At 36.0% G+C, this 27610-nt stretch overlaps 3 protein-coding genes across 8 annotated transcripts; 1 reads left to right on the forward strand and 2 right to left on the reverse strand.

Moving 5' to 3' along the window:
• Window positions 1–1100: 1100 nt before the first annotated feature.
• Window positions 1101–17261, reverse strand: LOC107028432 (carbon catabolite repressor protein 4 homolog 6). Of its 4 annotated transcripts, none has more exons than XM_015229502.2 (17): window positions 17105–17261; window positions 16524–17028; window positions 13234–13400; window positions 11900–11965; window positions 11397–11449; window positions 9980–10061; window positions 9839–9882; window positions 9620–9701; window positions 9028–9120; window positions 8831–8863; window positions 8618–8709; window positions 6164–6402; window positions 5266–6059; window positions 5037–5128; window positions 4772–4856; window positions 1660–1786; window positions 1101–1460 (listed from the first exon to the last, which is right to left on the reverse strand). In XM_015229502.2, the coding sequence occupies exons 1-16, from the start codon at window positions 17201–17203 to the stop codon at window positions 1697–1699; spliced, it is 2616 nt and encodes an 871-aa protein (XP_015084988.1). In that variant the 5' UTR covers window positions 17204–17261; the 3' UTR covers window positions 1101–1460; window positions 1660–1696. The 4 variants fall into 4 exon arrangements, with proteins under 4 accessions (XP_015084988.1, XP_015084987.1, XP_015084986.1 ...); XM_015229501.2 differs by having other exon boundaries at window positions 5037–5122; window positions 5266–6065; XM_015229500.2 differs by having other exon boundaries at window positions 5266–6065.
• A 127-nt stretch (window positions 17262–17388) lies between these two features.
• LOC107028433 lies at window positions 17389–22099 on the forward strand. Its single transcript, XM_015229503.2, has 7 exons — window positions 17389–17587; window positions 18573–18615; window positions 18695–18787; window positions 18882–18944; window positions 19214–19309; window positions 19408–19485; window positions 21795–22099. The coding sequence occupies exons 1-7, from the start codon at window positions 17454–17456 to the stop codon at window positions 21879–21881; spliced, it is 594 nt and encodes a 197-aa protein (XP_015084989.1). The 5' UTR covers window positions 17389–17453; the 3' UTR covers window positions 21882–22099.
• Window positions 22019–27515, reverse strand: LOC107028434 (N-alpha-acetyltransferase 50). 3 transcript variants are annotated; one of them, XR_001457844.2, is made up of 5 exons: window positions 27229–27515; window positions 23030–23152; window positions 22452–22682; window positions 22324–22362; window positions 22019–22225 (listed from the first exon to the last, which is right to left on the reverse strand). XR_001457844.2 is itself a non-coding variant. In XM_015229505.2 (4 exons), the coding sequence occupies exons 1-3, from the start codon at window positions 27380–27382 to the stop codon at window positions 22471–22473; spliced, it is 489 nt and encodes a 162-aa protein (XP_015084991.1). In that variant the 5' UTR covers window positions 27383–27515; the 3' UTR covers window positions 22021–22362; window positions 22452–22470. The 3 variants fall into 3 exon arrangements, 2 of the variants coding, with proteins under 2 accessions (XP_015084991.1, XP_015084990.1); XM_015229505.2 differs by having other exon boundaries at window positions 22021–22362; XM_015229504.2 differs by lacking the exon at window positions 22019–22225 and having other exon boundaries at window positions 22246–22682; window positions 27229–27513.
• Window positions 27516–27610: the final 95 nt, after the last annotated feature.

Consider the following 27610-nt stretch of genomic DNA (forward strand, 5'->3'; position numbering starts at 1 on the left):
CTAAATGAGTATGGTGTGGAGGCTTGAGTCCTCATAGATGTGCTTGGTGTTGTTGCCAATGGTCTTATACTTGTTGATCGTCACCTGTTAAGTATTGTGGTTGATTTTATATTATTATTCAATATATATTGCTTTCTATTTTGAGTTGGCCGATGATACCTACTCAGTACGTGTTCCTTGTACTGACCCCTACTTTTATTTCCTTTTTGTTGTTTTGTGGAGTGCAGCAAGTGCACCATTGACTTCGACCCGTCCTCAACTCTAGCCAGTCTTCAGCACGTCAGATTTCAAGGTGAGCTATTATTCCTAGCTCGGGCTGGATTCTCTTCTTCACGTCTTGATGTCTTTGAAGTTCGGACATGGACCATCTTTCTACTTATTTTAGTTCTTAATACTCTTAGACTTAGTAATTTGAGGATAGATGTTCTTGATGTGATGACTTCCAGATTTTGGGGATGATAAGTATTATACTTTAGAAGTTATTTAATTGATTTTGTTAATGAGTTTTGGATCTTCCGCATTTTATTTACTATTCAAAATTTATATACTGGTAAACATTGGGGTTTAGATTGTTGGTTCGCTCACCTAGTAAGATAAGTGTGGGTGCCACTCGCGGCTCGTTTTGGGTCGTGACAATAATGATAAATCTGTTATGTATTAAAAGTAAATATACATGTAATATAAATATATCAGAAGTATCTCAAAATGTATTATGCTTGTTTGGTAAAAAATAAATACAATTTACTATAAATGTATTAAAATGTGTGACAAATGTATTTTTGATAAATAAAACTTGTATCATATGTGTTTTGTTTGGTAAAATGTCTTGGGAAAAATAATGCATGTTTTAGCCTTGTGTATTAATAGTACCTTGTTTGGTGTTCTTTTTCAACCTATGTATAACTAATGACACTCTATTGTGTATTAAGGTGTACATTGCTAATACCATAGATTTTTAGGTATTAGCAATGCAATAGTTTTAATGCATGGATCAAAATGATAAAAGACCCAATTGTCCCTCAAAACTTTTTTTTGCATCTTTTCGACTATAAGAAGTGGAGGATATTTTTGTAAATAATTTTTTTCAATGCAATACATACTATTTTTAATGCATCTTATCTGAAGCTTAATTAGAGATCAAAAGAATAGTAAACAAGTTAGCAAACAAAAAGCCTTCAAAATCAAGGATAAACACTCTGACGACCGCAAAATGTGTTGCGGTAAGAACTTGATATTACAACGATCTGCTTCCTTGACTCAATTAGCAGGACCTCTAGAGTCCACTTCTTCCCAACACTAGGGTAAAAGGGATAGAGTAAAGATTACCTGTAAAGCAGAACTCGTGTATCTTAACTTATCGATGCACTAGGACTTTGAATCATTAGTGCCCTTAAACACCTTCATCCTTTCTTCATATCCAGATTGAAGCTCTTCCAAGATGAATCTATTCCTTCATCCCCCTAGTAGAACAAAAAGTTAAACTTACTGCAAAGGATGAAGCTATAAGATGGACCGTTGGTATATAACTTCTAGAAATTCCTCCAAAGGAATCATGAAATTCCAAATTTAAGAGAAAAGACAGTACCAACACATTCATGTAGAAAACCAGAGGGAATGATCCTCTTAAGACTATATGAAAAAGCTTCAACTTTTATTTACCTGAAAACTCGTATAGTCCTTTGGAGTGGACATAATTTTACTGTTTTTGGACGCTAGTATTGTGGAGCGATATATCATTTGTAAAAGCAAATTCCGAAACCAGAGCAATATGATCACTTCCCCATTTCTGAATAGTAGCAAAACAAAGAAAGAAGAATATCTGTTCAACACATAATCACATGGCTAAAAGAAAAATCGTTAATGAAAAGTGCATCTAACAAATGTAAGAGTTGTAACAGAATAAGCCAATTCGACTGCATTGTAATAGAGTAATAAATTTTTTCCACTTCATGCTATCTATTAATGTAAAGTTCGTAGGAATATCGGGCTCTATAAAAGAGAACGGGGCATTTGCAGATCTTATCCATGTTACAGCTAAAACTACTGGGAGCCCATACCCTTAGAAGTTTCATGTCTACCATGAAACTGCATGGTTCATAGACAACTGAACTAATTCCAATATGTACTTTTTTCCCTACAAACAATTGAGTCGTATGTCATGTGCTCAGGCATGCCAAGAAGAACTAAAGAAACAACTCACGGATCATGTGTTTTTTACCATTGAAAGGAAGGTTTGGCACTTTAACCCAGAAATGTTTGGTGTATGGATTATGCATTTTTTGCAATTGCATTGTTGGTTTCCATTTGATAGCTTGTACGGTTTTAAAAAACAAGAAAAAACATCTACCAATGATTATTAGAAGATTGAAAATGACTGCTTTGCCAGAACCACCAAAAATAATTTCCGTTCTTAGATGACTGCACCATTATAAAAATTAAAAACAAGAGAAATAAAAAATGCTACTTATAATACTTCAACGGAGGTCAATCTAGCTTTTACTGACTATGGAGATGGACATGTTACTGGCTGCTAAAATTTGCTCATGCTTTAAGTGATCCCGGTCTCAGCCCTTTAGAAATACCCACTTTCCTCTCAGAAGGATAAATGACCAGCAAATTAATTAATGTGAATTTCTTAAAGGTTTAAGTGCATAACTCGAATGGTGTTTCTATAGTCTCTCTGTCTTCTTATTGTAAACAGCTCGTTTGGTTTGTCATATAAGAAAAAATAATTCCGATATAAAATTCAATATAACTAAATTATTTGGTTTCTGACTTAAAATTCTGATTTATTAAAATGAATCATGTATAACAAATAGTACAGAATTTGGTTTCTGAAATAGACTTCTCCATTACTAATACTACAAAAATCTATGCAGGAATTTATGTATTACTTAATGCAGAATAGATGTGAAATAAGACTACTCATATCAGCAATCTAAATAAGAGCACCTAAATTGACAAATATCCTCAAAGCTATGATATGTATTATTCATACATTGCAATCCCCACATAATTAATATCAGCCCTTCTATAAAATTGTTACATATATTAAAATCCTTGCATAACTAGCCATCATCCAAATGACCCCCAAGTGTGAGTGTAGAATATAAGAAGAGTTAATGTCTTATGTTAGTTGTTATCCTGCATGATCTAAATTATGTTTGGCACTTAAAATACATCCGTTACTCATTGAATAGTGTCACGTCTCTTATGTTAAGTATTTTCCATATTACGTTTTATATGTTTGACAATTACAAATAGGTAAGTCTTGCTTCCGTCAAATTATCAAGTTATAAATACACCAGTTCTTTCAAATAATAATGCTGTTTGGGCTAACTAGTGTGCAACTTGCCACCAAATCAGGTATCTGATCTTCCCATCATAACAGATACTGCGCAACTCTCTTACAAAGCTTAGACAGATGAAACGAAATAAACTAGCTTTTTTGCCTAAGCTAAGATCTGAACCTTAGTCTCCCATCCTTATCTTTCCAACTTCATTGGTTGCTAGACTACACTGCCAAACAACTTTCCTCCTATTCACATGGTATTGAAGCATCTATTATCTAGATAGAGATCCAAATATCTTCCGCATAACAGAGTACGGCCTTATGCCACCCAACTTGCCAAAGTTTTCTTTGTTTTCCCAGTTCTACAATTTTTGGCTTTATCTGGTGGAACCGAGAGGGTGCATAATATTAACAGTTACAAAAACATTGTTTGGCTTGATCAATAACATGAAACATGCTAAGGATATATGACCGCATGAATTAACTTGAGGGTGAGCGTTAGATATGTGTAACCATGTAAGTGTAAATAATTAGACCTAATGTAGTATAGTGTTGGTGACCACATCAAAAAGGGAAAAATCCATCTTGTCCATTGTTAAGCGTGGCCAAAAAAGGATTCAGGTGTAAGGCATTTCTTTCCATATTCATTTAATTCTTTCAAACCTTTCTTTTATTTCTTACAACATCTAAGGATTTTTCTCCAGTTATGGATAACTTTCTTTTCTACATCTTCAAATTCAATATTATTTCCAAATTGAATAAGCATATTACCTCTTGATCAAAATGGAACTTACCTTTCTGAGGAACTTCAAAGTTTCCCTGTGATGTTCATGGCCATAGAAGCCTAGCCCTACTTTAGATGCAAAATTTATATTTAGCTAGACTTACATTTCTCACCAAAGTAAGTTACTCCAGTAATTTCAGCGGTCATATTTGGAATTGTTAATTTTAAAGCCAAAACCTTAAACATTGTCCACATTGGGCCCGTGTTTGACACCTAAAGTTTAAGTGTTGAAATACTCATACTATCAAATCATGAATACATCTTTCTATTCTCATATCCTCACACTCTTTTCACTCAACAGTCTAATGAAACTTCCCTACCTGACAGGTTTAGGTTAACAAATGTGCATCTATCTTAACCTGGAAACTGTATCTGAGCTTCTCTCAAGTATATGACAGTAAGTCGATGATCATGAATTAATATTTCAAGGACTAAATCTGTACTAATGTGTCATAAAAGTTAACTTACATGCTATTCATAAGGCAGCAGGTACACAAGTGATAAAGAATTGCAGGAAGTTAAGTCATTTCATCTCTATCGCAAATTAAATTACAGCACTAAATTTTGAAGGCTATTATATGAGAGGAGATCAAACAAATGTTTCCCCATGCATAATAAAAACAAAGTTCTGTGCAGAAAAGATGAATCAGCACTGTTGTTCCGTAAAGAAACTAGTCAGAGTTTCTTTTATATACCTTAGTAGGGAAACCTCTCACAAATTGCATGGCATTTTTTGGAATCGGAGCAAGCACCCTTGCAGTCTGTAGGCCTTCAGAACGCCTGAGTGTAATTTGAACAATAAGTTTCTCATGTCATTCTTGATTTCTAACTGATAGAATACCAAAACCACTAACCACAGATTGTGGTTAGATTCTTTAGGTAACTTATATCAAGAGCATTTAAAATATGCCGTGAACAAAAAGGAAGGAGAAGCTAAGGAAGAACTCAAAAGATGCTCACCATATATAATCAACTGTACCCATGAAAAGCCTGTGATAGCTGGTCACCTCAGGTTCTCCTGTTGAATCTCTTGTTCCAGAAAAATCCTGCAACTGCCAATATGTGAATTGCAGAGTTAAAAAATGAGCAAGTAGTAACCAAATTACCAGCCAAGTGAAGAATATATTGTTCATATCTTCCGTATGATTGAAAAAAACACAGACTAAAAGCTTCTTTTAATAAGAGCAACCTCTACTTCCCTATATGCACTTGTCAACTTCAGATTATGTTCCAATAGTTTGCAATGTGCATTGCCTGTAGCGGTTTCTATATCAATTGGCGTCCAAGCTGATGGATCATAAATTGAGTTCTCTCTGTCAACAACCTCAGAATCCAAATTAGGAGCATCATCTGCAATCTCATCACTTAAAGAACGCAACTCTAAGGAACCGTCACACTTCTTTAATGACTCATCCAATTCCTCAAGAGAAGTTGTTTGAAGTTGGTCAGAGTCTGATGGAAAGGAACTAGCTTCATCATGTAACTGGGACAAAAATGCTTCACGATTTTCAACCAAAAGTTCATCTTCTTTTGTGCCTTCAGAGACCACACTAAGTGACAAGTTGGCCATCTTTTCGTCCAACAGGACATCAAAACAAGTCTCTGTGTATGAGTTTTTAAGTTCACGTGATATTTTAGGGGAACTCTCTTTACCAATTGACGACACACTTTCCGAGCTTTCTGGAAGAGAAACTTCATGTACATCTGAAGAATCAGAAAATAGTCCCGTCGATGACACATCTGAACAATGGGGTATTATAGGCCTGTGAATGCTCAAAGCATTTTCAGAACCAAAATCACCTACATTGGACTGCCCATCCTTAACTCTCTCTGAATCAATTCCTGAACGCACTTCTGCTACAAAATTTTTGTGAGAAGAGGTAGATGTGGCATTAGGGTCGGCCTTGTTATATCCACTCTCAGAGTCCTTATCATATTCATCTTCTTGACAAGATTCTAATGAATTGGCTTCATGACTTGTACCTTCAACTAGAAAAATGAGCTTTCATCACAAGAACTACTTGGATTTTCTCTAGAAACAACAAAAGGAACTGAAATAGTTTGACCAAAACTGTCAGCTACATTACCATGGATTACTCTAGGCAAATCAGCTGTACTTTCAGAGCATGAGATAACCATACAAGAAATTCCTGGCTCATATTCTACAGAACTCTGAGGCTGAGATAAGGTACATGCAGAAGATCCAGTTCCTGAATCTTTTTCTCGAGTATCGAATTTCTGTTCAGCTGATGCCATCTTATTGTCTTTTACCTCTCTCTCACTAGCCACTTCAGAGCTTTGAGAAGAGTTAACTGCATCCTGGTGTCTGTTGTATCAAAAGAGAAATCCAGTTTTAGAAACATCAAGGGTGGATCCAGAAAGTAATCAAAAATAGAAAGAATACAAGATCCTTGATAAAAAATAGAAACCCAATTGCATTTTTGAATAGGCCCGTGCTTCAAGCTCAACATAAATATGTGATCAACAAATCAAAAGAAATGATAGATAGACAAAACATAATGATCTTGTATTTTATTATCTTTTTCACTGCAATCCCTATAAGCCAAACTCAAATCCTCAGAAACAATGGCCCCACTTTTGGTGAGTTATTTATCAAATAGAAGACAACATGTTAGGATTCTTAGAGAAGGATTGAGTCACAGGACTATGTAAGAAAATCTAAATCAATTGACTTCGACTTTCCCTTGCCTTTGTTCGAATTCCTAGATCGACCTATTTTGGTATATAACTTTAGCTCATTGAAGGGAGACTGAAACCTTAGAGTTCAATGGAAGAGAGAACTCCAATCTTTTGCTTTTTACTGAAATATGACATACCAGTTTATTCATCAAAATCCCATTTAAATAGGAGTCTTATCACATCAATAGGAAGTCTAATTCTTATGATTCCAAATTAGAATAACCTTAACATAAACCCTACTCTAAAATAATAAATAAAGCTACTAAAATAATAATTAAATACTTAATTTAAGGGCTTTCCTCGCATCCAAAACACAACATTAGAAATGATTAGATCAGAGAGAGAAGAAATGTGAATCTTCCTTCATTTACAGAAAGAACACAAGATCCTTCCTTAATATAAAATATAGAAACTCAAATGCAATTTTTAATAGGTCCGTGCTTAAATCTCAACATGAATATGTGATCAACAAATCCAAAGAAAGGACCGGTGGACAGCCCATAATGATCTTGCATTTTATTATTCTTTTTCACTGCAATCCCTACAAGCCAAATTCAAATCCTCAGAAAAAATGGACACCGCATTTGGTAAGTTACTCCCTCCGTCCCACTTTATATGTCATCTTTTTACCTTGCACTCATTAAGAAATGATGTAATTTTACCCTTCTTTGGAACTCAAGTTCTCAATCAATGAGTATGAATTGATTTATTTTGATTATTTAATTTAATCAATGAACATGAATCATTTACTTAACTTTTGTAAGTTGGTCCAATGTATGTTTTCAATGCTAATAACTCACAAGGTTAAAAAAGGAGCAATATGCTAATTTATGCATTGATTTAATGAAATGACAAGTATTATGGACCAATTATTTATAGAAAGAGATGACATATAAAATGGGACGGAGGGAGTATTTAGTAATAGACAAACTAGAAATGATTAGATCAGACAGAGAATGCAAGTAAAGCACATTGAGAATAAAATGACAGAAGGTGCTTGAGATAACTTGATATATTTAGTGAACTTCTGAATGAACCAGCCTATAGGTGTGATGGTACAATGATCCTTTGAGCCTTGAGGACCAAAAGGACAAGGCAAACCAAAATCATATGGAGCTAAATTTTCTAGAATGACCTTAAAATTCTCTAGAACACTACGAAAGCAAAGGATCCACATTAACAAAGGTGAAATGTTCAGTTTGTTTGTTCAGTTGGAGCTTTCTCACACATGTTAATGTTTGACTTGTTTTTGGACTTTGTTAGCTCCTAAGCTCTAGAAAAGACTTCATTTACTGGCGCTAAAAAAATATTTTTTTTGTCTTTTCTGTAATGGAGCTAAGAGGTTTACAACTATGATAATATGACATCTCCCTACAATGTTAATCTCTTAGTTTAGCCAAAGAAAAAACAAAGAATCCATATTAGCAATACCAACTATAGGGATTAATCATTAGTTGTTACACTTGCATCAAGTCCAGAGTTTGTCAAAAGTCTTTCTAATTTGATTAAATACCTGTATGCCAGTGTAGCAATAAGAGTGAATTTTAGAACCTCTAGTTTTAAAAAGTCACTGATTTACATCAAATATACATTATATACAAGTATTGAAATGTACTGGACCTAAATAGAGAAGAATGATATACAGGATGGATTAATATAGTCCACCCCAAATAGCTAGGGATTGGGGCGTAGTTGAGCAATGATATTGAAGTAGAAAACTTGTAGGATTATACATGAGCTGTTTCAAGGAATTCAGAAGAAAAGGTCAAGGAGGAAACAATGTAGTACAAAGTCTCCATGAATTTAACGTAATTTCTTTTAACAAGGTTAGAAGTCGTTACCTAGCACTAGCATTGAAGCTGTGCTTCACTGTATTAATTGTAGCTGATTCCTGTCCTGACACTTTATCCCGAGGCACTTCTGATAAGTCTAGCTGTGGGAAAAAAATATCCAAAATGCATTTCAAAGCACAGAATCATCATATCTTTAGAGAAGGCACAGAAGAAAAAGGAGTGGGGGCAGCAACAAGAAAGAAAATATTATCTGAAGCTTACTCTTTCCTCGGCAAGATAGTTGTATAATGGACTCTGGTAAAGGAGAAGAAGAATAAGGAATTATTGCATGGATTCTGGGAAGTGTAAAAAGATGAACAGAACTATTGCACAACATAACATTCTCACATGTAAGTAAGAGTAGAATATATGCACTGATGGAAAAACTTAAGCGCTTCGATGGGAATTATTGAACCCACCTTTGGTGTACTGTTAAAATCTCCACAAATTACAATAGGAGCATTGTCCCAAAGTTTTGAAACACCACCAGCCTTATCCAGAAGCACCCTAACCTGGTTGTCACAAAATTTATTTACACTAAACAGAAGAAGAGTTGAATCCAATCAAGTGGTATCTCCCTTGCATCTAAAAATGCTAAACTAAAGAAGTTGTGTCAATCATGAATTGAAAGCAAACCAAATTTATGAGTAAACAAACGAGACAGATCTGCCAAGTATGCTATACTAAATGAGGGAAGTAGGATGGAAACGGGGCGAGACAGGAGGGGGCACTTTCCTCTAGTAAACAGAGGTTGTATTCACTTATCACAGAAACATGATAATTACTAGTTTCTCTTTAAATGCATTTTAGCACACAGGGAAATCAGTAAAGATACATATATGAGCAATGACTACAATCTAGCAGGTTGCTAATGTGTGAAGTAGAGTAATGTATGATTGGATAACTACCAAGTAAAGGATATACAAGTACTGGATAGCTGTTTCGAAACAAATTCATGCACACATTGATGTGGTGAAAATTGAAAAGACAGTATTAATTGACAATAAGTACCTGTCCGAGCTTAATCTCTCCCCTTTTAGGATTGAAAAGCACATGAGTATTACAAATTACAACCTTACTGGAGTGACCAGGGCTGCAAGTGCAAAAATTTAGTTGGGGAAAAGGAAAAAAATAAGAAAGCCCTCAACAGATATTGAATGATAAGGTACAAATCAAACATTCAAGAGTAAGTTGTTATACAGTGCAACTCTCAAAACAAAGAAGACCTACCTTGCTAAGGGAGCTGGTGAACTCTTATTTTGCTGACCAAGAGACTGTTAGCAATAGATGAACGCAACATCAGAAAAGCAAGTTTTGAACTTGAAGATACCCACAGTAAAGCGATGAAATATTTAAGAAGAATTTCCGCACCTCAAATACACATATCTGGGCAACATTATCCCGAAGCCCAAACTTTTTAAATTCAACAAATTCTTCATGCACCAATTTGAATCTAACATACAAAATTTAAATTAAATTCAGACAAGATAATATCATGGACCAGTAGTTAGATGTCATCACACATACTGCATCTTGCAAAAAATATACGCCAAAAGGTTAAAATTAAGATGATAACACAAATCATTGAATAGTGCATTGAGTATCTGAGACTAATCAAGCAAAAGTAATTAATATGCTAGAATTGCGGATCTCTAGACATACAGCCAAATTATATTTGCCAAAGGTCTAGAAATGACTACCAGCATGTTTAAATGACCGCGAGCATATCAAGCAAGTTCCAGCTTAGCTATAGTACAGAATTCACACCAATAGAAATGCACATTACCAGAGACACTACAAAAGTGGCAATGATGTAACATAAGACTGGATTCTGTGACACCAATGTTTACATTGAACAGACACATAGTTAAGAATCACTGAAGCTAGTAAGCACATCAAAGTAACTCATTGCAATGCAAATCAGTACAATATATCCAATAGCTTATATACAAGCTTTTCAAACAGCCAAAATCAGTGACTATGTTTTTACCAGAAATGATATATCATATATGGACCAGCAGTTGTCATTAGAAAACAACCATCACTGGCAATGAAGTACGACAAGAGTTTAACATTTGTCCATATAATATTAGGTGTAGAACTGCCAAAAGATACAAAATCTGTGGAAACCAGGAAGCAAAAATACTAACAATATAAGAACTATAGGGACAAAATTTTGATATTCGTGGAAGTTCAAACGATGATGATCATAGCATAAGGCAAGTAAAATCTGACAAGTTAATCAAGGAAACAATATGCACTAAAATGTGATTGATTATGTTTGCTAATGCAGAAAGAATTACGTTGATCATAGAATGAGGGGAGTAGATGTGATGAGTTTATCAAGGAAACAATACACACTAAAACATGATAGACTGAATGGCTGATTGTGTTTGCCGGTGCAGAAAGAAGTATTATGTTGTTAGCACTCCTCCATAAAGAACACTTTATCAATCCTTAATTCATTTATATATGGGCAACAGAGTGCTATAGGATTGCCAAGGAAGGAAGACAAATTTTGAGGACTAACTATTAGAAAAATAGAGCCTGTAAGAACTGCATAAAATCCAGAAAAGAGAAGCTAGATAAAAGCCACTGAAGAACACACATAACAGCTAAAAGTATCAAATATCTGCAAAGGCATGACTAGAACAAATGTACAAAACACTGGATCAATAAACAAAAAACATTTTAACTAAGGGCTTCCTCATGCAACAATTAAGTACCAGCATTGTCAATTTAGTCTATTCTTCCGATTTGAGGGTGCAAAGGAATAGAATTTTCTTGCCTTGATGCATGCCAAAATATTGCACATCCATCAGCTGGATCTCCCGTACGCCTCTACATCAAACATCAAATATAATCATGTTAATCAATTCCACGTGGCACAAGAAAGTAGTACTATGAAACAAAGGACTTAGAGTGTATCAAAGAAATCATATAATGGTTCTGATTTAGCGAATAAGAAACTCAAATTATAAACCCTCCTTGTTTTGAAACACACAGAGGATTATTCAGCATTCCAAAATCAAGTAAGAAAGCCTCCCTCCAAGATGTTTGCTAAATTTATTATTGGGTCCTCATTCCTCTACACATTGCACTTCACAACAAAATGTTGACTAATGATGTATATTATAATGTATGAAATTGGGAAAAATACAGATACAATTGGGTTTGGTTGGGGCGTCGCTCTGGTTCTGTTCCACAACATATTAATCAACAGTAAGTCCACCAACAAATAATCTGTAAAATTATTCAATATGTGATAAATAGCATGAAAGCATCAAAAACCTTCCAGATGCCACTGTATCCACGCAACTTCAACTCTGCCTCCAACTCCTGGAATCTGTCAACCTCCTGAAATGAGGAAACATCATACGCCTTACTATGAATTGTTACTTCTAGAAATTATATAAATAAACAATGAAACAGACTTATAGGTTAGGAATGATAAATTGGGTTGGTGACTTGCATTGCTTTACAAAAGAACTTTTCTTTCCTGGAAAGATGATTATAGAGGGGTTAGGACAAGATTGATTATATTAAGCTTTGGTGAGAAGATAAAATATATGCGCACATACACACATATATTTTTCTTTAGAAAGGTAAGATTGTATTCTTCAGCATTAAGGGCATGCTGGCAACCTCCAAAAAGAAGTTATAAGACCAAAAGTCAATACAAGGAGAGTAACGATAATTACACATATACTAAGAAGTCTACTAACTGTTCAGTTCTTTCTATACCCTCTTCTTTACACAGAGAATACAAAGTGTTGATACACTTTCTTTGATTTTCTGCATTGTGTAAGAGATGATCTCAAAGAAACTATTCAAAGATTTGAAACCTGGAGAGATTGGTGATATATTCACATAGAGATTATGCATGATGATCAAGCAGCACTTCATAGTTTGTCACTCTTCACTTATCAAAGAGAAACTCTTAGGACACAATGCCACATAGTTTATATGATCGATGACTAGCTTGCATATATATTCACCAAATTCCTTGCTTTTACAAACTAGTCACACACACACACACACACACACACACACACATATCTCCGTTGTAAGCACCAGATTGAAGAGAAGTGTTACATATATTGTGCAAATAGACTAGGATTACATGAAACTTATAAGTTTAGTGTAACCCACAGAGTAATGCAACAATATATATTGAAGAGTGTGAACATAAAAGAATATCTTCAAAGATTCTCTCAATTGATAATTATCTGTACACATCCTCCCAATTCTTTATCCCATGTTTCTTATTTCTCACTATATACATAACTCTCTCTTTTACACACATATATACACATACATATATAGATGAAGATCAAATGGAGGAAAATATCTTCTTTTTTTTATAAATATAAAATCTCTTCGCCTTAACCATGGTTTTTAAATTTTCTGCGGGAGCCTACAGACATACATTTACAAACAAAATTATCAATTCACTGATACTACTGCACCTTTCATGCCAAACTGGAAGGGAGAACCAGTAAATATTAAAAAATTGAATATTTTCCAACACCCTCAATCATACAACATCAATCTATGCCTATTCCACAACGTCACTGTGATTAAGAGTGTAGAAGGTCAACATTAATTGAGAAAAGAATCATAACCTGAAGACACAATATATCAGCTGACCACCATCCAAGCTCAGAAAGGATACTTCTTTTACGCCATTCCCAGTTCAAAATATGTTGTGGTATGTGAAAATAAAGTTTTCTCTGATGATCATTAGCAAGGTAATCAGCTAGTATGTTGTATGATAAGACTGTAAATCGTTCTGCAAAATATAATGGCAAGTAAACCATTCATCAATTTGGTGAAGACCAATCTTAGCAGACTAAGACCAAAAACTATGACCTACACAGCCAGACATCGAAAGTAAAGGAGTATCTCAAAGATGAACAGCACGAGTCAAAAATATTGGCCCTCTACAATCTTAAAATCATGACCATATTTCAGCTGACTTGGATGAATGAGTTTGTAATATATTAATGGAATGTTCCAAAACATAGTGGTATAAAGGGGGCAAAGAAATCATTTGACAAACTTTTTTCTTTTCTAAGATGCAATTAAAAGGCATATTGCAGAAGGGAATGGCTTGAAAGGATATATTCCACAGTAGCAAGCAAGAGGAACTTTTTAATGCCAAAATGAATGCTCCCGGTTCCCCTCCTACTAATGTGTCAGCAATAGGTGGTAAGTTGTCCCAGAGTCTTTACAATGGAACTCGCAGGAGAAAGCATCAAGTCAAGCAGCCCCCGAGAAATCCGAGTGACCACATGGACTAAACTCTTGTAGGGCTATCACATTGATAAATGAGACGTTCACCTTATATACACTTTGATCCTTAGACTAACACCTTGTGAACACTTTACACCTTAAATAGTTCGCCCTGTTTACTCCGAGTTTTATATTTTTATTATTACCATGGTGTCTAAGCCAACTTTCGTGCACCTCGACTAATTCCAGGGATACCTGCAACAGGTATCAAGTAACTCTGTCCATAAAGGTTAAGACAGATGAGCTCCTAGATACTTCATATTTGAATTTTCATTTAAGCATGTGATATTGTTTTATGCTATTTAACTAATAGCTACATGCTTGTCTTACTCAAGCAAATCTTCAAAAGAGACATGTGGAGAGCTCTAGCTCATGTTTTTTTAAAAGATTATTTTATAAATGAAAACCAGCATCAAGAGAATGTTGGTGATTAGAAGCAGTTACAGAAAAGAAGCCTTACTGACTGTGAACAGAACTAATAAACTCGAGTAAGGCCTCTACATCCTTAACATCCAACCTAAGACTAATTACATTTTCGATTTTGTCTTCAAAAATTCTAGAGCTTCTTTCTCACCATACGATCCACCAAATTGTGGCAGGGATGGCATTACATAGCTTCAATTCAAAGCCACTCCTTCCTCCTATTGTCCATCCTTCAAGAAAAACTGAGACATCTCTTGGCATGACACGTGATTCCTAGTATAATGAAGAAGAGGTCGTATAATTGAGATGTGAATTTACATGGTAGACTCCTGACAAAGGAGAGACCAGTTGCGTGGGGAGTGTGGACAACATCAGCTATGACCTGTGTGATTATGGGAATGACAACACTGAGCACCTGTTCTTCAGCTGCTCCTACTCAACCCAAGTCTGGCAGAAAATCCTAAACTGGCAAGCTACAGGATGGGTAGAGGAGCAGTGTGGGATAAATTTCACTGCAGGTGAACTCCCAGAAGCCGAAGAATTCAAAATTGCACTACCAGCTAGTGTATATTACATCTGGCAGGAGAGGAATCATAGGATCCTCCAGAAAAAAAGCAGAAGCTGTTAAGTTCTAGTGAGCAAAACTGTTCAAAAGGTCCATATCAAAGATAGAATTGAGTCTGAATTGGGTGAAACATTGCAGGTGTTAGATCGGTACCCTAAGTGAATAGCCACTGTGATGTATGCAGGCTCTAACACTATGTAGTTGGTTGGGCATATTATGCTAGAATACTTGCTGATTACAGTTCTAGGAGATGTCCAGTTCTGTATTATTTCTTTTGCTTTGTAATTCTAACTTGATAATAAACTCAGTATATTTACCAAAAAATAAAAAAACTACGCCATGAAAATTTTCTGTCTTGAAAAGGCTGAAACAACTATTGTGACATTCTCATCTATTCTAGTAAGATTTTATCCTCTCCATCTGTGAACTTGATGCCGCTAGGGCTTTCAAGTGGAAAAAGATTGAGGGACTTGTGACTCAGGTCACAAGTACCATGTGAACTAAGCCTTGTATTTAAGTCGAGAAGGGTAGAGGGGCAAGACACATTATCACCAACTTCAAAAGGCTCCAGTTGATCCTAACAGATTTCTCGATCATAAAAAATCCTCGTCCCCTGAGACAGTCTTCCGGATTTCATTTAGCTTCCAAAATCATTACCTAAACTGAAAGTTTTAATATTACTCTCACCCTACCTGACTCACAAGACAGTAGTCTTACCCTTCTTCAACTACGGTGGGTTATTGCAAAGTTAGACCTCCTTTGTAATCCCTATCAAAGGCAGCATTTAGTTTTCTCCTTATATATCACATTTTCAAATGAGCTACCATAAACCATGAAGTTTGGATTCCTAATCTAGGACAGTATATCAGATTCGGGTAATTCAAAAAAATGCACTGCTTTTTTTGGGAGGAGCCAACTGGGAATGATGTTTCCGCTTCCTCTCTTTCTTTTGTTTACCTCCCCTTCTTTCCATTCTCTTCTACAAGAGTATCTTCAAGTTCAGTAAGCATTTCGTGTGTTTTAGAGTATCCAAAGTAAATATTTATACCTATGTTTGACCATTGGACATGATCACATTTAGATTAGAACAACATAATTCAGCTTTGTCGCAATTCGCCTTTGTCAAAGTGGAAGTTTTATATCAGTTAGCATAACTGGCACTGAAACTCTTCTCCGCACCATTTGCATATGAACACTTCATATGAAACAAGTAGGTCCTACTTTGTTTGATTATAAAGAATAATCAACCTAGAATACCTATATATATCCTCTCATATTGCACTTCACTTTTCTCTACCACATCCTGTCGTCCAATAAGCCAGAGGAATATTTCTAAATTGACCATATTTTATGACTACAAACTCATATCACAAACATAATACACTATCCATATAGCGATTTGGATACATGGATTCTTAACTTCATGTATATCCTTCCCTCTAAGCAACAACAAAAAAAAAACCACAACAATGTCTCAATCTCAAGCAAGAAGATTCATTATCAATTGACTAGCTTTAAGTTGGTTGTCAACCTATCACATACACCCTTCTTTTATCCTGGCTTGGAATTGTACCAACAGTTGAATGTACCCAAACTCAGTAAACGCGACATTAATAAGAGATGCAAATTTACCGCAATGAGGTGGAGGTCCAGGTCTAGCATACTCCCAATTCCGAAAGTTCAAAGCCTTGGGAGGCAATGGCCGTGGCCTGAACGGCTGATTCTCATAAAAATTTGGTCTATTAAACTTCTGATTCTCATAAAAAATCGGTCTATTGAGCTGCTGATTCTGATAATATTGTGGTCTTAGAGGCGGCTGTGGCACTGCTCTATTGAACTGCTGATTCTGATAAAACCCTGCTGGTGGTGGCATTGCTCTATAGGATTGCTGATTGGGATGAAACTGCTGACGTGGTTGAGGAGGCGGCAATCGTCCATAATTATGATGAGTAGAATGAATATTTGGCGATGGTGCCCTAGGCCGGAAAGGTCGAAAATTAGGAGACGGGCGGAGATTTCGATTGGTTTCCCGAACAGAATTGAAGTGAGAGTCTCCAGTTACAATATCTTCTTCATTTCGTTCTCCGGAAGGACGGTGCGAAAAGTTTCTCCTGCCGCGTCCCCTGCCTCCTCGGAACTGTAAAGGAGAGTTACGTCAACAGTTTAGAAATGGCAGTTAATGTGAATTCCGTATTTCAGGAAATTATTCTTACTGATTGAGCAGATGACATGGTGGCGCTGGAGGCGGCAGACGCAGTACCGGTGAAAGCGGCGGCGGCAATGAGGTGGCGGGAAGGAGCAGAGTGCTTCATGAATATATGACCAGCATTTCAATTGTGTTACATTAGTGAAAACTGTAAATTGCAATTTTGGGCAACTGCTTCCTTTGGAACGACGCCGTTTAACTCCCTGGGTAACTGGTGATGAGATCACGACCGTACGATTTCCTTACAATGTCAATCCAAAGGTCCGAAATTAATAGCCTTGTTGTATTAGCTGCAATTCAGAGCTTTTTCTTCAATTGATCATCGACGGAGCTTTGTGTGGAGAAGCATACACACGATGTCCTTTTGCTCCTCTGTGTCATCATCTCCGCAGTCTCTGTCTATCTTCCCCAAATCTTTCCGATCTTCTAAGCCTTACAGTCCTCGTATCTCTGCTTCTGCCGATGTACCTGACTTTCTCTCTGCTAATTGGTATCCATCTCTATCTCCCTCTCTTGTTTACTGTGTATACTTAGTCTTACTCGATATCGTGTGAAGGCAGAGATGTTGTTTTTGGTTTCTTATGTGAAAATGATGTGAAGTTATTTATTTTGCTATTGAGTTAGTGAAAATCACAAATTTATTCAGTATTTTGGTTCTTCCCAGGGATTGAACTCGGGCTTTTTGACTTATTGAGTTGATACTTTTACAGTTTGTTTGATTTTCTGTAATTTTGGTCAATTCTACGTTCACAAGAAATTGTGAACTGAAGTTGCCAGTTTCCTTGGTTGATCTTGGGTAGTGTTGAGTTGCCACTAGTTGAGGTCAGCCACCACCACTGTAAATGAAATAATGATGTTTTCTGCTGCTTTCAAAAACTTCAATTCGTTAAAAAGTTAAGTTTAAGCACAATTCTTCCACCGTCACGCTTACTGATGCAACAAGAACAAAGTCTCAATCTCAAACTAGTTGGGTTGGTTATCCGAATACATTATGTCCATTTTGCTTGTTTGGGACAATTTAACTCCAATCCCCACTAATTTATCCTTTGAAATAAACCGAGAGTTTTATAGAACTGGAGGCTCTTTAGCTCTTACATTTCTGTACTGATGTACAGATCTCTCACTGAACGAAGACTCTGGTAGACACTGTATCTTATATAAGTGTACCAACAAGCTAAGCCTTGATTCTGAAGTTGAAATCGCCTATATGTATCCGTTGCTTCTATCATGCTTTGTTTAGTTAAGTAAGTTCACGTATATTCCCAGAGATTGGGCCAAGTGCGTGAAAATTATTTGTGATAAACCGTGAAACTTGAGGTAAAAATCTTTGTTGCATACCATGTTGAATTATATGACCACCTCATCTAAAAGCTTAAATAATTGGCGATATTTCACTTTTAGTTACTTACATCTTTAATAATCCATTATTGGGAAATTCTATTAAACTATTTGCAACTATGCATTATCTGCTGCAGGCTTGAATCTCGTAGGAAAAAGCCATTTGGTCCAAGATTATGTGTAAGTTTCTAACACTCATGGATTTTAGGAGGTTTCTGCACTTGCTTATGTATCAATTTACTTTATGGCTTTGCAATAGTTTAGTGCAGAAGAAGCAGTTCAAAACCAGCTTGATGCATTGAAGTACAATGACCAACCTCATCACGATTATGGAGTTGAAGTCATGTACAGAGTAATTTCGGGAACTCTTTTTCTCTTTGAGTATGATGGTTCATAACAAGCTGAAGCTGGCTGTTTGGTAATCTTTAACTAACCTCTCGTGATAGTTTGCTGGATTTGATCCTTTTCAAAGGTCTACCTACTTCGGACGCTTTTTTGACTTGGGTCAGGTTAGTAATCATTACCAAAATATTAATTTGGTTGTTCTATTTTTTGGCCTTTTTTGTTATAATTTTCTCCTTAATCGTTAATTTTTGCTTTATATTGGCTCAATCGCCATGACTGCTCAAAGAGTTAGCTGCCTGTTAAATCTATGCTCTTTAGGTCCTGCACCAGAGGCGGCAACTAAAAGAAGCCTGTAGTCATTCTATGAATTAACGAAAAGACAACATTTACTAATACCTATCTTTACTTGGTATGTCTACTGTCTATTGTGCAGTTTGAACGATTCAGGCGAATATTTCATCATTCAACTTATAGGGTATTACTTGGCCATCAGGAGAGGGAGATTTTGAGCAGTTTGCATGTAAATGAGGTTTGTCAGGTTTTACATGTTGCTAAGTGCTAACAAATGTTAAAGGGCTATGCAAGCATAAGCTAAAGAATTGTCTAACTTCCACTATGCTTATGTAGACTCTGTATAAGCAGCGTGTTTGGGTCCGTGGCACTCGACCTGAGGAAGAAGAAATTTTCCAATTTACCATGGTTCAGGTTTGTTCTTTATTGCTCACCTCCCTGTTGAGCATATTTGAATCGATATTTCTTTAACTGTGTTTCCCTTTGATTTTTCATTTCAAATGTTACTATTAAAATATGCTTACTGTGGAAATTAGACTATTGAGAGAGTAAGATTAAGTCTGTTATGTAGTTTAGAATTCTCCATCTATGTTTATAATTACTTTCAACTTGTTCAACATAGTAAACACTTCTATAGTTTGTTTGTATTTATATTGGACCAAACAAATTTAAGAAAGAATGAGACGCTGCAATAGAAGTTCTTAAACAATAGAACAACTCTTTTGCTTGTGGTGAGTGTTGTTATTTGAATCTAGTTTATTCACACAGGAAGTAGCAAGTATTGCAACTCCTTTTGTACTAGCTTTTTTGGCGCTTCTGACTTTCGTTAAGCTGTTAGATATAGTTTACTGATCTGCTCTTTGACTAGATTTTTTGTATATATAAATTTTAGTAATTCATCCACTCCTATCTTAACGAAAGAAGATTTCTTTTCCTGCTTATATTTTGAGAAAAGTGAAAATGGAGATTGATCTTTGTTATTTAGGCAAGACACCTTTTGCTTGTATCCTTCCCTCCAAAATTCTACATCTTCCTGTAGCTTAGCTTGCAATTTGTAGCCTCCAAAATGCATTGCCTCAATGATTCATCTTGTGTCAACAACTTAATAAAGAAGGAATTATCTTGCAATTCCTTCTGTAAGACAGAAACTCAGGATCAACCTTCCATTGCATCTCCCTATCTGTAACTGTTGAATTTCCACATCTTCTCGGAGCCCCACTTGTGTTGGACAAATTTGGAACCTAGTTAATATTCCACCATATCAGGGTTAAGCTAGATTTGTACATTAAACTAAGTTGTCAGGTAACCGTCCTCGAGATTCCTGACTATCTGTGCGAAGTGTCATGACCCGCCATTTCACTGCTCAAATTCGGCATCCGAATAAGGGACAAAATTTAGAGTTCTAGTGAGATTAGTAGAACACTCTAGAATTCTCTAGATATTTTCAAGAAGGCTATAGAATTCCCTAGAATTTTGTAGAGAATTCTATATTAGGACTAAAGTGTAAATATTGTAGGGACTTGTAATTATTATTTACACTAGTCCTAATGTAGAATTCTCTACAAAATTCTAGAGAATTCTATAACCTTGTTGAAAATATTTAGGGAAATCTAGAGTGTTCTACTAATCTCCCCACAACTACTTTAGATTCTTCTCCCTTCTCTGGATGCCGAATTTAAGCAATAAAGTGGCAGGTCATGACAGTCAATGTGGCTCTTCTTGAAAATATCTAGAGAGTTATAGAGTGTTCTACTAATCTCCCCTCAACTATTCTTGATTCTTCTCCCTTGTCTGGATGCCGAATTTAAGCAGTAAAGTGGCAGGTCATGACAGTCAACGTGGCTCTGATACGAGCTTTGGAAAAACAAAAAACTTTGTATTGCTTGTGGAAGATTGCTTATAACTTTGTTGGATGATTTTGCAAATGAAAAGCCCTCTATTTATACTACGTCTGAGGGGCCGAGGTGTAAATAATAATTACTTTACAAGTCCCTACAATATTTACACTTTAGTCTTAATCTAGAATTCTCTACAAGTTCTAGAAAATTCTATAGTCTTCTTGAAAATATCTAGGGAGTTCTAGTCCACAACTCTAGATTTTTTTTTTCCTTATCCGGATGCCAAATTTGAGCAGTGAAGTGGCGGGTCATGACAGAAGTCTTAATAGAGTTAACAGGTTTCAAGATCATCACAAAATCCGTTCTACACTAACATGAGGGCAAAAAGATACAGATCAGATTAAAATCTTCAGTTTCAAAGTAGTCCATCAGAAAACTTTCTATTTCTTTTCTTCCATAGACACCCACCAGATGCATGCTGGTATTGTATTCCATGTGGTCTTCATTGCTTTTCATAGCCCTCTTCTGCTCCAGCACCTTAGGAAATTTGAGCTAGGTCTTTTCATGACCAATTCAGTGCCAAGATACTTTAAAATATAAACATGTATTGCAACAGAACAATGCAACTGTCTGTGTTCTTTATTCCCACATATATTTATTCTTAGTTGGCGTGATGCTTTAGGTTGGTTGTGTGCAACTATTCTTAGTTGAATGTCACATACAGGGAATTTGGAAGCAGTCATACTAAATTACGGGAACATTAAATCAGACACATGTCATCTACACTTGACATTTCCATTATCTGTTTCTGGGATTTTCATTCTTCTTTTCCCTGTTTTCACTTAGCAAGAAGAAGATAACAGACATATGGTTTGCAATTTACAGCGTGTTGGCGGGTCTTGGGATGGCTACTGGCTGACAGAATCTGTGCTTCATGATGGCGATACTTTCTCTGGTGGTGTGGCTTACTGAACTAGTATCCACAGTACCTTGGAAATCAATGTGGTTTCATTATAACTTCACTGCTGTGAGTACAAGTAATATACAGTATCATTATAGTTCAGTTGCTTACCATCTTCGTTGTATCAAGAAAAGACTGGTCAATCATGTATATAGAAACTTGTACATTTTATAGAATGTAACAAGCAAATATTTATTCTGATAATGCATCAAACATCAGTATTTCGCCAGTTTTTGTGCTTTTATGTCATTGACGACAGGAATAGACGTATCACATATCAGCATTCATTTCTTCCTCCTCACCATGATGACATTTCCATCCCAGATCAGCTTTCGGTACAACTAATCTACAATACCTGATAGCAGTCAAAGGATATCTCTTAAGCCAATTATTACCTATGAAGCTTATTGTCGGATCAATCACGACTTAAACAATAACAGAATTCTGTCTCACCATGAACTCTCCTACATCTTTAACCGTTAACACCACTTGCTGAACATTAAGATCAAGCCAAAATCAGTTCAAAAATTGTGGAATACTACCCCATAAATAACAAAAACTAGAACCAGAAGTTTCAGAACCTCAAAACTATGTCAAGCCTCATTTCTTTGTTTGAGAGATAAACTTGGTTAGGACATAACAGTCTGGTGGGGTAATGTTTGTGTAATAGTTTTTGATGGTATCAGTGACCTCAAAGCCAAATTTCTTATAGAAGTTGATGGCATCTTCATTACTTGTCTGCACATGCAAGTAAATCTCTCTGCTATTCTGCTTTGTACTAAGATCAAGAACATGATTTGACAGCTTTGTACCTGCACAGTAAAAAGAAACATGATGAAAATACACAAGAAGCAGTTTTATTATAATGAGCTATCTGGAGAAAGTGGACGTCAATTGGATTCCCTGTAGCTACTCATCTTCAACAGAAGAATCCAATATTTTGTCACAAATCTTAAAGAGTTCGGACTTTGGAGCCAAATATGCCTTTAGACAGATCTCAAAGATTACCAGAAAAGATACTGACTAAGAAAGGATCAAGAGAAAAGATGTACTGAAAGTTGGGGGCTCCATCAATACATAAATGTTGTGTGGTAAAAATGAAACAAACAGAGGAAAGTTTAATGTTAATATTCACCCTGAAGATAAGTCGATCACTTACCAATACCTAGACCACGATATGGAGCTAAGACACCCAGAGTCATTATATAAACACAAACAGCTCCATCTTCCTTCTTCTCAAGTCGACACGCAATTGAACCGACACAAATGTCACTATAATATGCTGCAGGCAAAAGAACTAAACCAGATCAAACTTTTGAAATTTCCAGCAGTCAACATTGGAGAAATCACCAGCTAGACATACATTTGTTATAATACTATCAAGGAGGATAAAGAGGCAAGAGCAGTAAGTGCAGCGAAAGTTTTTACATCAGTAGCCCAGAAAGTAAATGAACTCCCACTGTGTCTCCCTGACCTATTCCTGTGGAGCCTCTATGAAATCTGTCATACTTCTGTCAATCATTCTTATCTTCCTGAATGCTATGGGGAACCCCCAGGCCCCACCCCACCTCACCTCTTTCACGCACATACGCTTTTATAAACAATTGACACAATACCTACTTGCAGCAATATTATCAAGTTGAACTTTTCCAAAAGATATAGTACGTTCACTAAATATCCCTACTATCCTTTTTATTTAATGACAAGGGAAACCCGCATAGGGGCTTAATATCAATGATGCCCAATACTCAATAGGGGCTGAAAAACCGGAAAAAAAATTTGAATTGAATATTGAAATAGTCACGGCCAGATGTGTTGACTGCATTCTGTAAAAAACACAACGAGGAAAAACATATCTTTAACTAGCTGTTGTTTCAACTTCCTCAAAAAAACACTAGCTATTGTTCCAAATGAACAGCAGATAGTGCTTCAAGCAACAATAATTACTTATTTATGTTATTATATTCAGTCCAACGATATAAGGTGGATAACTGCTAATGTAGAGTATACATTCTTTTTTCCTTTAAATTTCCATGGGGAGAAATAAATTTCCATGGGAGTTGAGAGGAACCATTTTCAGTGGATCTTTTAAGTTGCTTAAACAGTTGCATAAAAATTGTGAGGGCTTTTGCCTTAGCAGTAAGATCTAATGCTCTTGAGTTGTTGAGTTATTGTCTCGGTCTGTAAAAGTTCCCTTTAACTAGGTTTTATACAAGCTTTGGTACTGAAAGTTCACAGAACACATTTTTTAATGGAAAAAAAGGATTGGCAATTGCCACTGATCTCCAATTAGACACCCATATATGCACAGAGGCCAGAGCTCTGTTACTGGTCGCCAACTCTACGAATTCTCACCCAAACACCTAGAAATATGTAAATCTACTTATGTGGCAATTATATAATTGATCTGGACAAAGCGCGTGATACACATGACTTTCAGAAGCGTGGAATCTAAAATTAAACAATAAACAGTTTTAAATAAAAGACCTCTTTTATGCTTTTATTCTCGCTTTTTCTCTTTTTCTCATCTTTCTTTCCCTTGTTCCAATAATACCATTGGAAAGAGCTTCATCATTCAGGCCCACTCCTTGTTCAGACTACCTTCTCGCCATCTTCATAATGCATCGCTCTCTCTTACCCGCTCTCTCACACCGAACAAGTTTTTCTTCACTACACTCCCTGGAATTCTTTCTTCCCTAAGAAACTCATGTCTCACACTGCAATAAATAAATAAATCAACCAACAAATAGCCTAGCTATATACAAGAAAAGAGAAAATAAGCATTGGATACTCAAACCTCAAATTACTCAGTCATATGAGAGTCATGGCTCCAAATATGTTGTTGGTGTGAAGCTAGGTTTAGTACAGGCAGAATATGCCATTAGCCATAATGCGACTGAGGCAATACTTTTCTGTTCCGGAAAGAGGTTCTAATTCAAATTCCTAGGTGATCAGTAAATTTTAAGCAACTATTCAGATAATTTGAGGTTGAGTTTCAACGAACTTTTGGATACTGTAGAAACCGGCTATAATTCCTGTTGAGAGACTTTTTAAATATGAACATCCATACTGTAATAAGATTGTGCCTATAAAAATTGAAATCTTATTGTAAAAACTATTCCAAAATATATAAGGAAAAACCTAAGTGGGTATGGAGGGAATACTTCCCATGTTCATTACTGGGTGGGTTTTGAGGAAGATGGAAATGAATAACACATCTTTTATGGTAATTATTGTGTGAATGAGATGACTGGGAAGGGAGGCTTGAGTTATTTGTTGTATGTGTGTAAGCAAGTGAAGGAGGTGAGAGTTTGTTGGGTTTCAGATAAGTCTAAATTTATGAGATTGCAACAATTTGATGGTGCAGACCTATGTCAGATCTCAACCCAAGATAAACTAGCAAAGAAGAAGAGAAGACTAGAGTACCAGTTATGCAAAATCAAGCAGCCCTAAAGGATGTGACATCATAAATGGTTCCCATTTTTCTAAACCCTTTGGAGTTAACTTCATTCAAATATGCCAGAGGGTTAAATCATGTAATGCAGCTAAGACTCCAATTCTGGTCACCTCCTTTGCCCCTCTGAGAGTCCTCTAACCACTTAAGCTTAACCACTTAAACCTAAACTTATGCAGGGTAAAACTCCTTACTACAAGCTGCAGTTTCATTCTTTTTAATGGAACTAGTCTTGAGTTGTACCGCTGCACACACTCTTCATTTGGCATCTTCCTTTGCTATCCCTTTGTCCCCTGAACTTCTTGACCTTCAACATGCTTGTGAAACAGTGCAGACAAATAGGTTTACCTTCTATATAGTATATACTGTATTGCATCATTTACATTGGCCTACATGTTTTCATCGGCATGAAACAAACATATGTCTGTTACCTAACTGTCGTTTACAGAGACACCTATTGTTGCTTCTTTGGTTCAGGTTTAAGTTACTAAAATAATGGCATAGTGTTGGAAACTGGTGTCAAAATAACAGCATGAAAAATTGAAGTGTATAGTTCAAGACTTCAGGTTACACATTTGAAGGTTCACCTTAAGTAACCCATTTGAAGCTTCTCACTTGATAACAAAAGATAACTAAATTTGGTTGATAGAATATATACGATACCTCTTTTTGATGTAGCAGAGTGAATTGAAGTGTAGTACATGTTGTGCATCAGCTAGTTTCTCGCTATGTAAGAGAATTATAAGAAAATTAGCTTCCTGAATGGACCCCATATGAAAAAGCTCTAAATTGATATAAAATTCCATACTCTTATCAATTTTATGTCAATATCAATATCTTAAGTCATAAACACGGGTAAGAACCAAATAAACGATAAAACAACCCGGTGCCCATAGAACAACAACAATAACATACCCACTGAAATACCATAAGTGGGTCACGGGAAGGTAGTGTGTGTACAGACCTTACCACTACCTCGAGATAGTGAGGCTGTTCCGACTAAGTTGCTCGGCATATTACCGCACCCTGCCGGATCCTTTAAAAGTACTATTTTTGGAGGATCCCACACGCACCTATCGACATTTTTGAAGAGTTTGAGCAACATAAATTTTCGAAATCCCCTTGGCTCAAGTGCAGCAAATTCAAATACAAAGAAGAAGAAGAAGAAAACAGTGTATAAAACATAACGACTAACGCGTTGGACCAACAAAATAGTGTGATAATTGCACTAAACAACTGACATTACGAGATATTAAAAGTAAGAACTACAATAATACCATGTGATATCAGGTACCACAAGACAAAGACTATATGAATAGGCTAATACCATAACTGAGACGGTGCTCAATACTACCACCAAGCCAAATACAAGAATAGGCTAGTAATAAGACAACTCTGAAGTCTGAACTACCTACCAACCTTCTACCTTCATCCACAATCAACAAGCATATTTGAAATTGTATCAACCCTCAAAACATCCAACAACAACTACATGACCTCAAATAACATGAATCCTCAACACAAACATCAAAATGGAAAAAAGAAAAAGACAATATGCTATTTCACAATGTATAGGAAATACACAAAAAGAAAAACTTGACTCACCCCACCACAAGTAACACTATAAACAGCACCACATATAGAGACTAGAGAGACAAAAGGGAAAAGATTATAGATTTTGATGAAAGGAAATGTATTCCTACTATGATGCTGAAGAACCAAAATTGTTAGTCCTTTATCCCAAAAACTTTTGACACCACTTCGATTTGTCAACTAAACTGTATTACACTCCAGAAATTATGAAAATTAATCGATAAAAAAAAGCAACTTGACTTGATTTCGACCGTTCCAGAAAACCCAGATAAGAAAATAAAAAAAAGGAAAACCCAGAAGTGAAAACGAACCTAGCTTGGTGAAATCAGCAGAGGCGAGCGCATCAGAGTAGTATTTATCATTGTAACGAATTGGGAATAGTGCAGTGTTGATCTTCTTCAGTTGCATCATGTTCTTGTCCCTTACATTGTCCAAGGAGATTAACATTTCACGCCCCGCACCCATTGTCTGTTGAGAGATTATTAGACACTGTAAATGGCTCAAAAGGGTTGCGGTGGAGGAGGGAGAAGAAAAGATTTGGTTGGAGCCTGACTTAGTGACTTATAATGGTTCATCACATTGCTACATACCCTTTTGGCTGGACCTAAACTAGTTTATTTAGGAAGGATATACTAATTGAAAGTTAAAATGTCTAATCGCATCATCTCTAGGAGTTGTGTCGATTATGATGTG

The sequence above is a fragment of the Solanum pennellii genome, chromosome 8 (genome assembly GCF_001406875.1).
Source record: "Solanum pennellii chromosome 8, SPENNV200".
Taxonomy (NCBI): domain Eukaryota; kingdom Viridiplantae; phylum Streptophyta; class Magnoliopsida; order Solanales; family Solanaceae; genus Solanum; species Solanum pennellii.

What these genes read in the sequence shown, in the direction of transcription:
- LOC107028432 (XM_015229500.2), bottom strand. Translation starts at nt 17,203, where the DNA reads ATGAAGCACTCTGCTCCTTCCCGCCACCTCATTGCCGCCGCCGCTTTC. An exon ending in TGGACCTCCACCTCATTGCG is followed by an intron (nt 13,401 to 16,523) that starts GTAAATTTGCAT and finishes TATATTTTGCAG; the next exon opens with AACGATTTACAGTCTTATCA. An exon ending in GTGCATATAGGGAAGTAGAG is followed by an intron (nt 5,129 to 5,265) that starts GTTGCTCTTATT and finishes ACATATTGGCAG; the next exon opens with TTGCAGGATTTTTCTGGAAC.
- LOC107028433 (XM_015229503.2), top strand. Translation starts at nt 17,454, where the DNA reads ATGTCCTTTTGCTCCTCTGTGTCATCATCTCCGCAGTCTCTGTCTATC. An exon ending in GAGTTGAAGTCATGTACAGA is followed by an intron (nt 18,788 to 18,881) that starts GTAATTTCGGGA and finishes CTCTCGTGATAG; the next exon opens with TTTGCTGGATTTGATCCTTT. An exon ending in GCTTTTTTGACTTGGGTCAG is followed by an intron (nt 18,945 to 19,213) that starts GTTAGTAATCAT and finishes TCTATTGTGCAG; the next exon opens with TTTGAACGATTCAGGCGAAT.
- LOC107028434 (XM_015229505.2), bottom strand. Translation starts at nt 27,382, where the DNA reads ATGGGTGCGGGGCGTGAAATGTTAATCTCCTTGGACAATGTAAGGGAC. An exon ending in TGCTGATTTCACCAAGCTAG is followed by an intron (nt 23,153 to 27,228) that starts GTTCGTTTTCAC and finishes TTTTGCCTGCAG; the next exon opens with CATATTATAGTGACATTTGT. An exon ending in ATATCGTGGTCTAGGTATTG is followed by an intron (nt 22,683 to 23,029) that starts GTAAGTGATCGA and finishes TTTACTGTGCAG; the next exon opens with GTACAAAGCTGTCAAATCAT.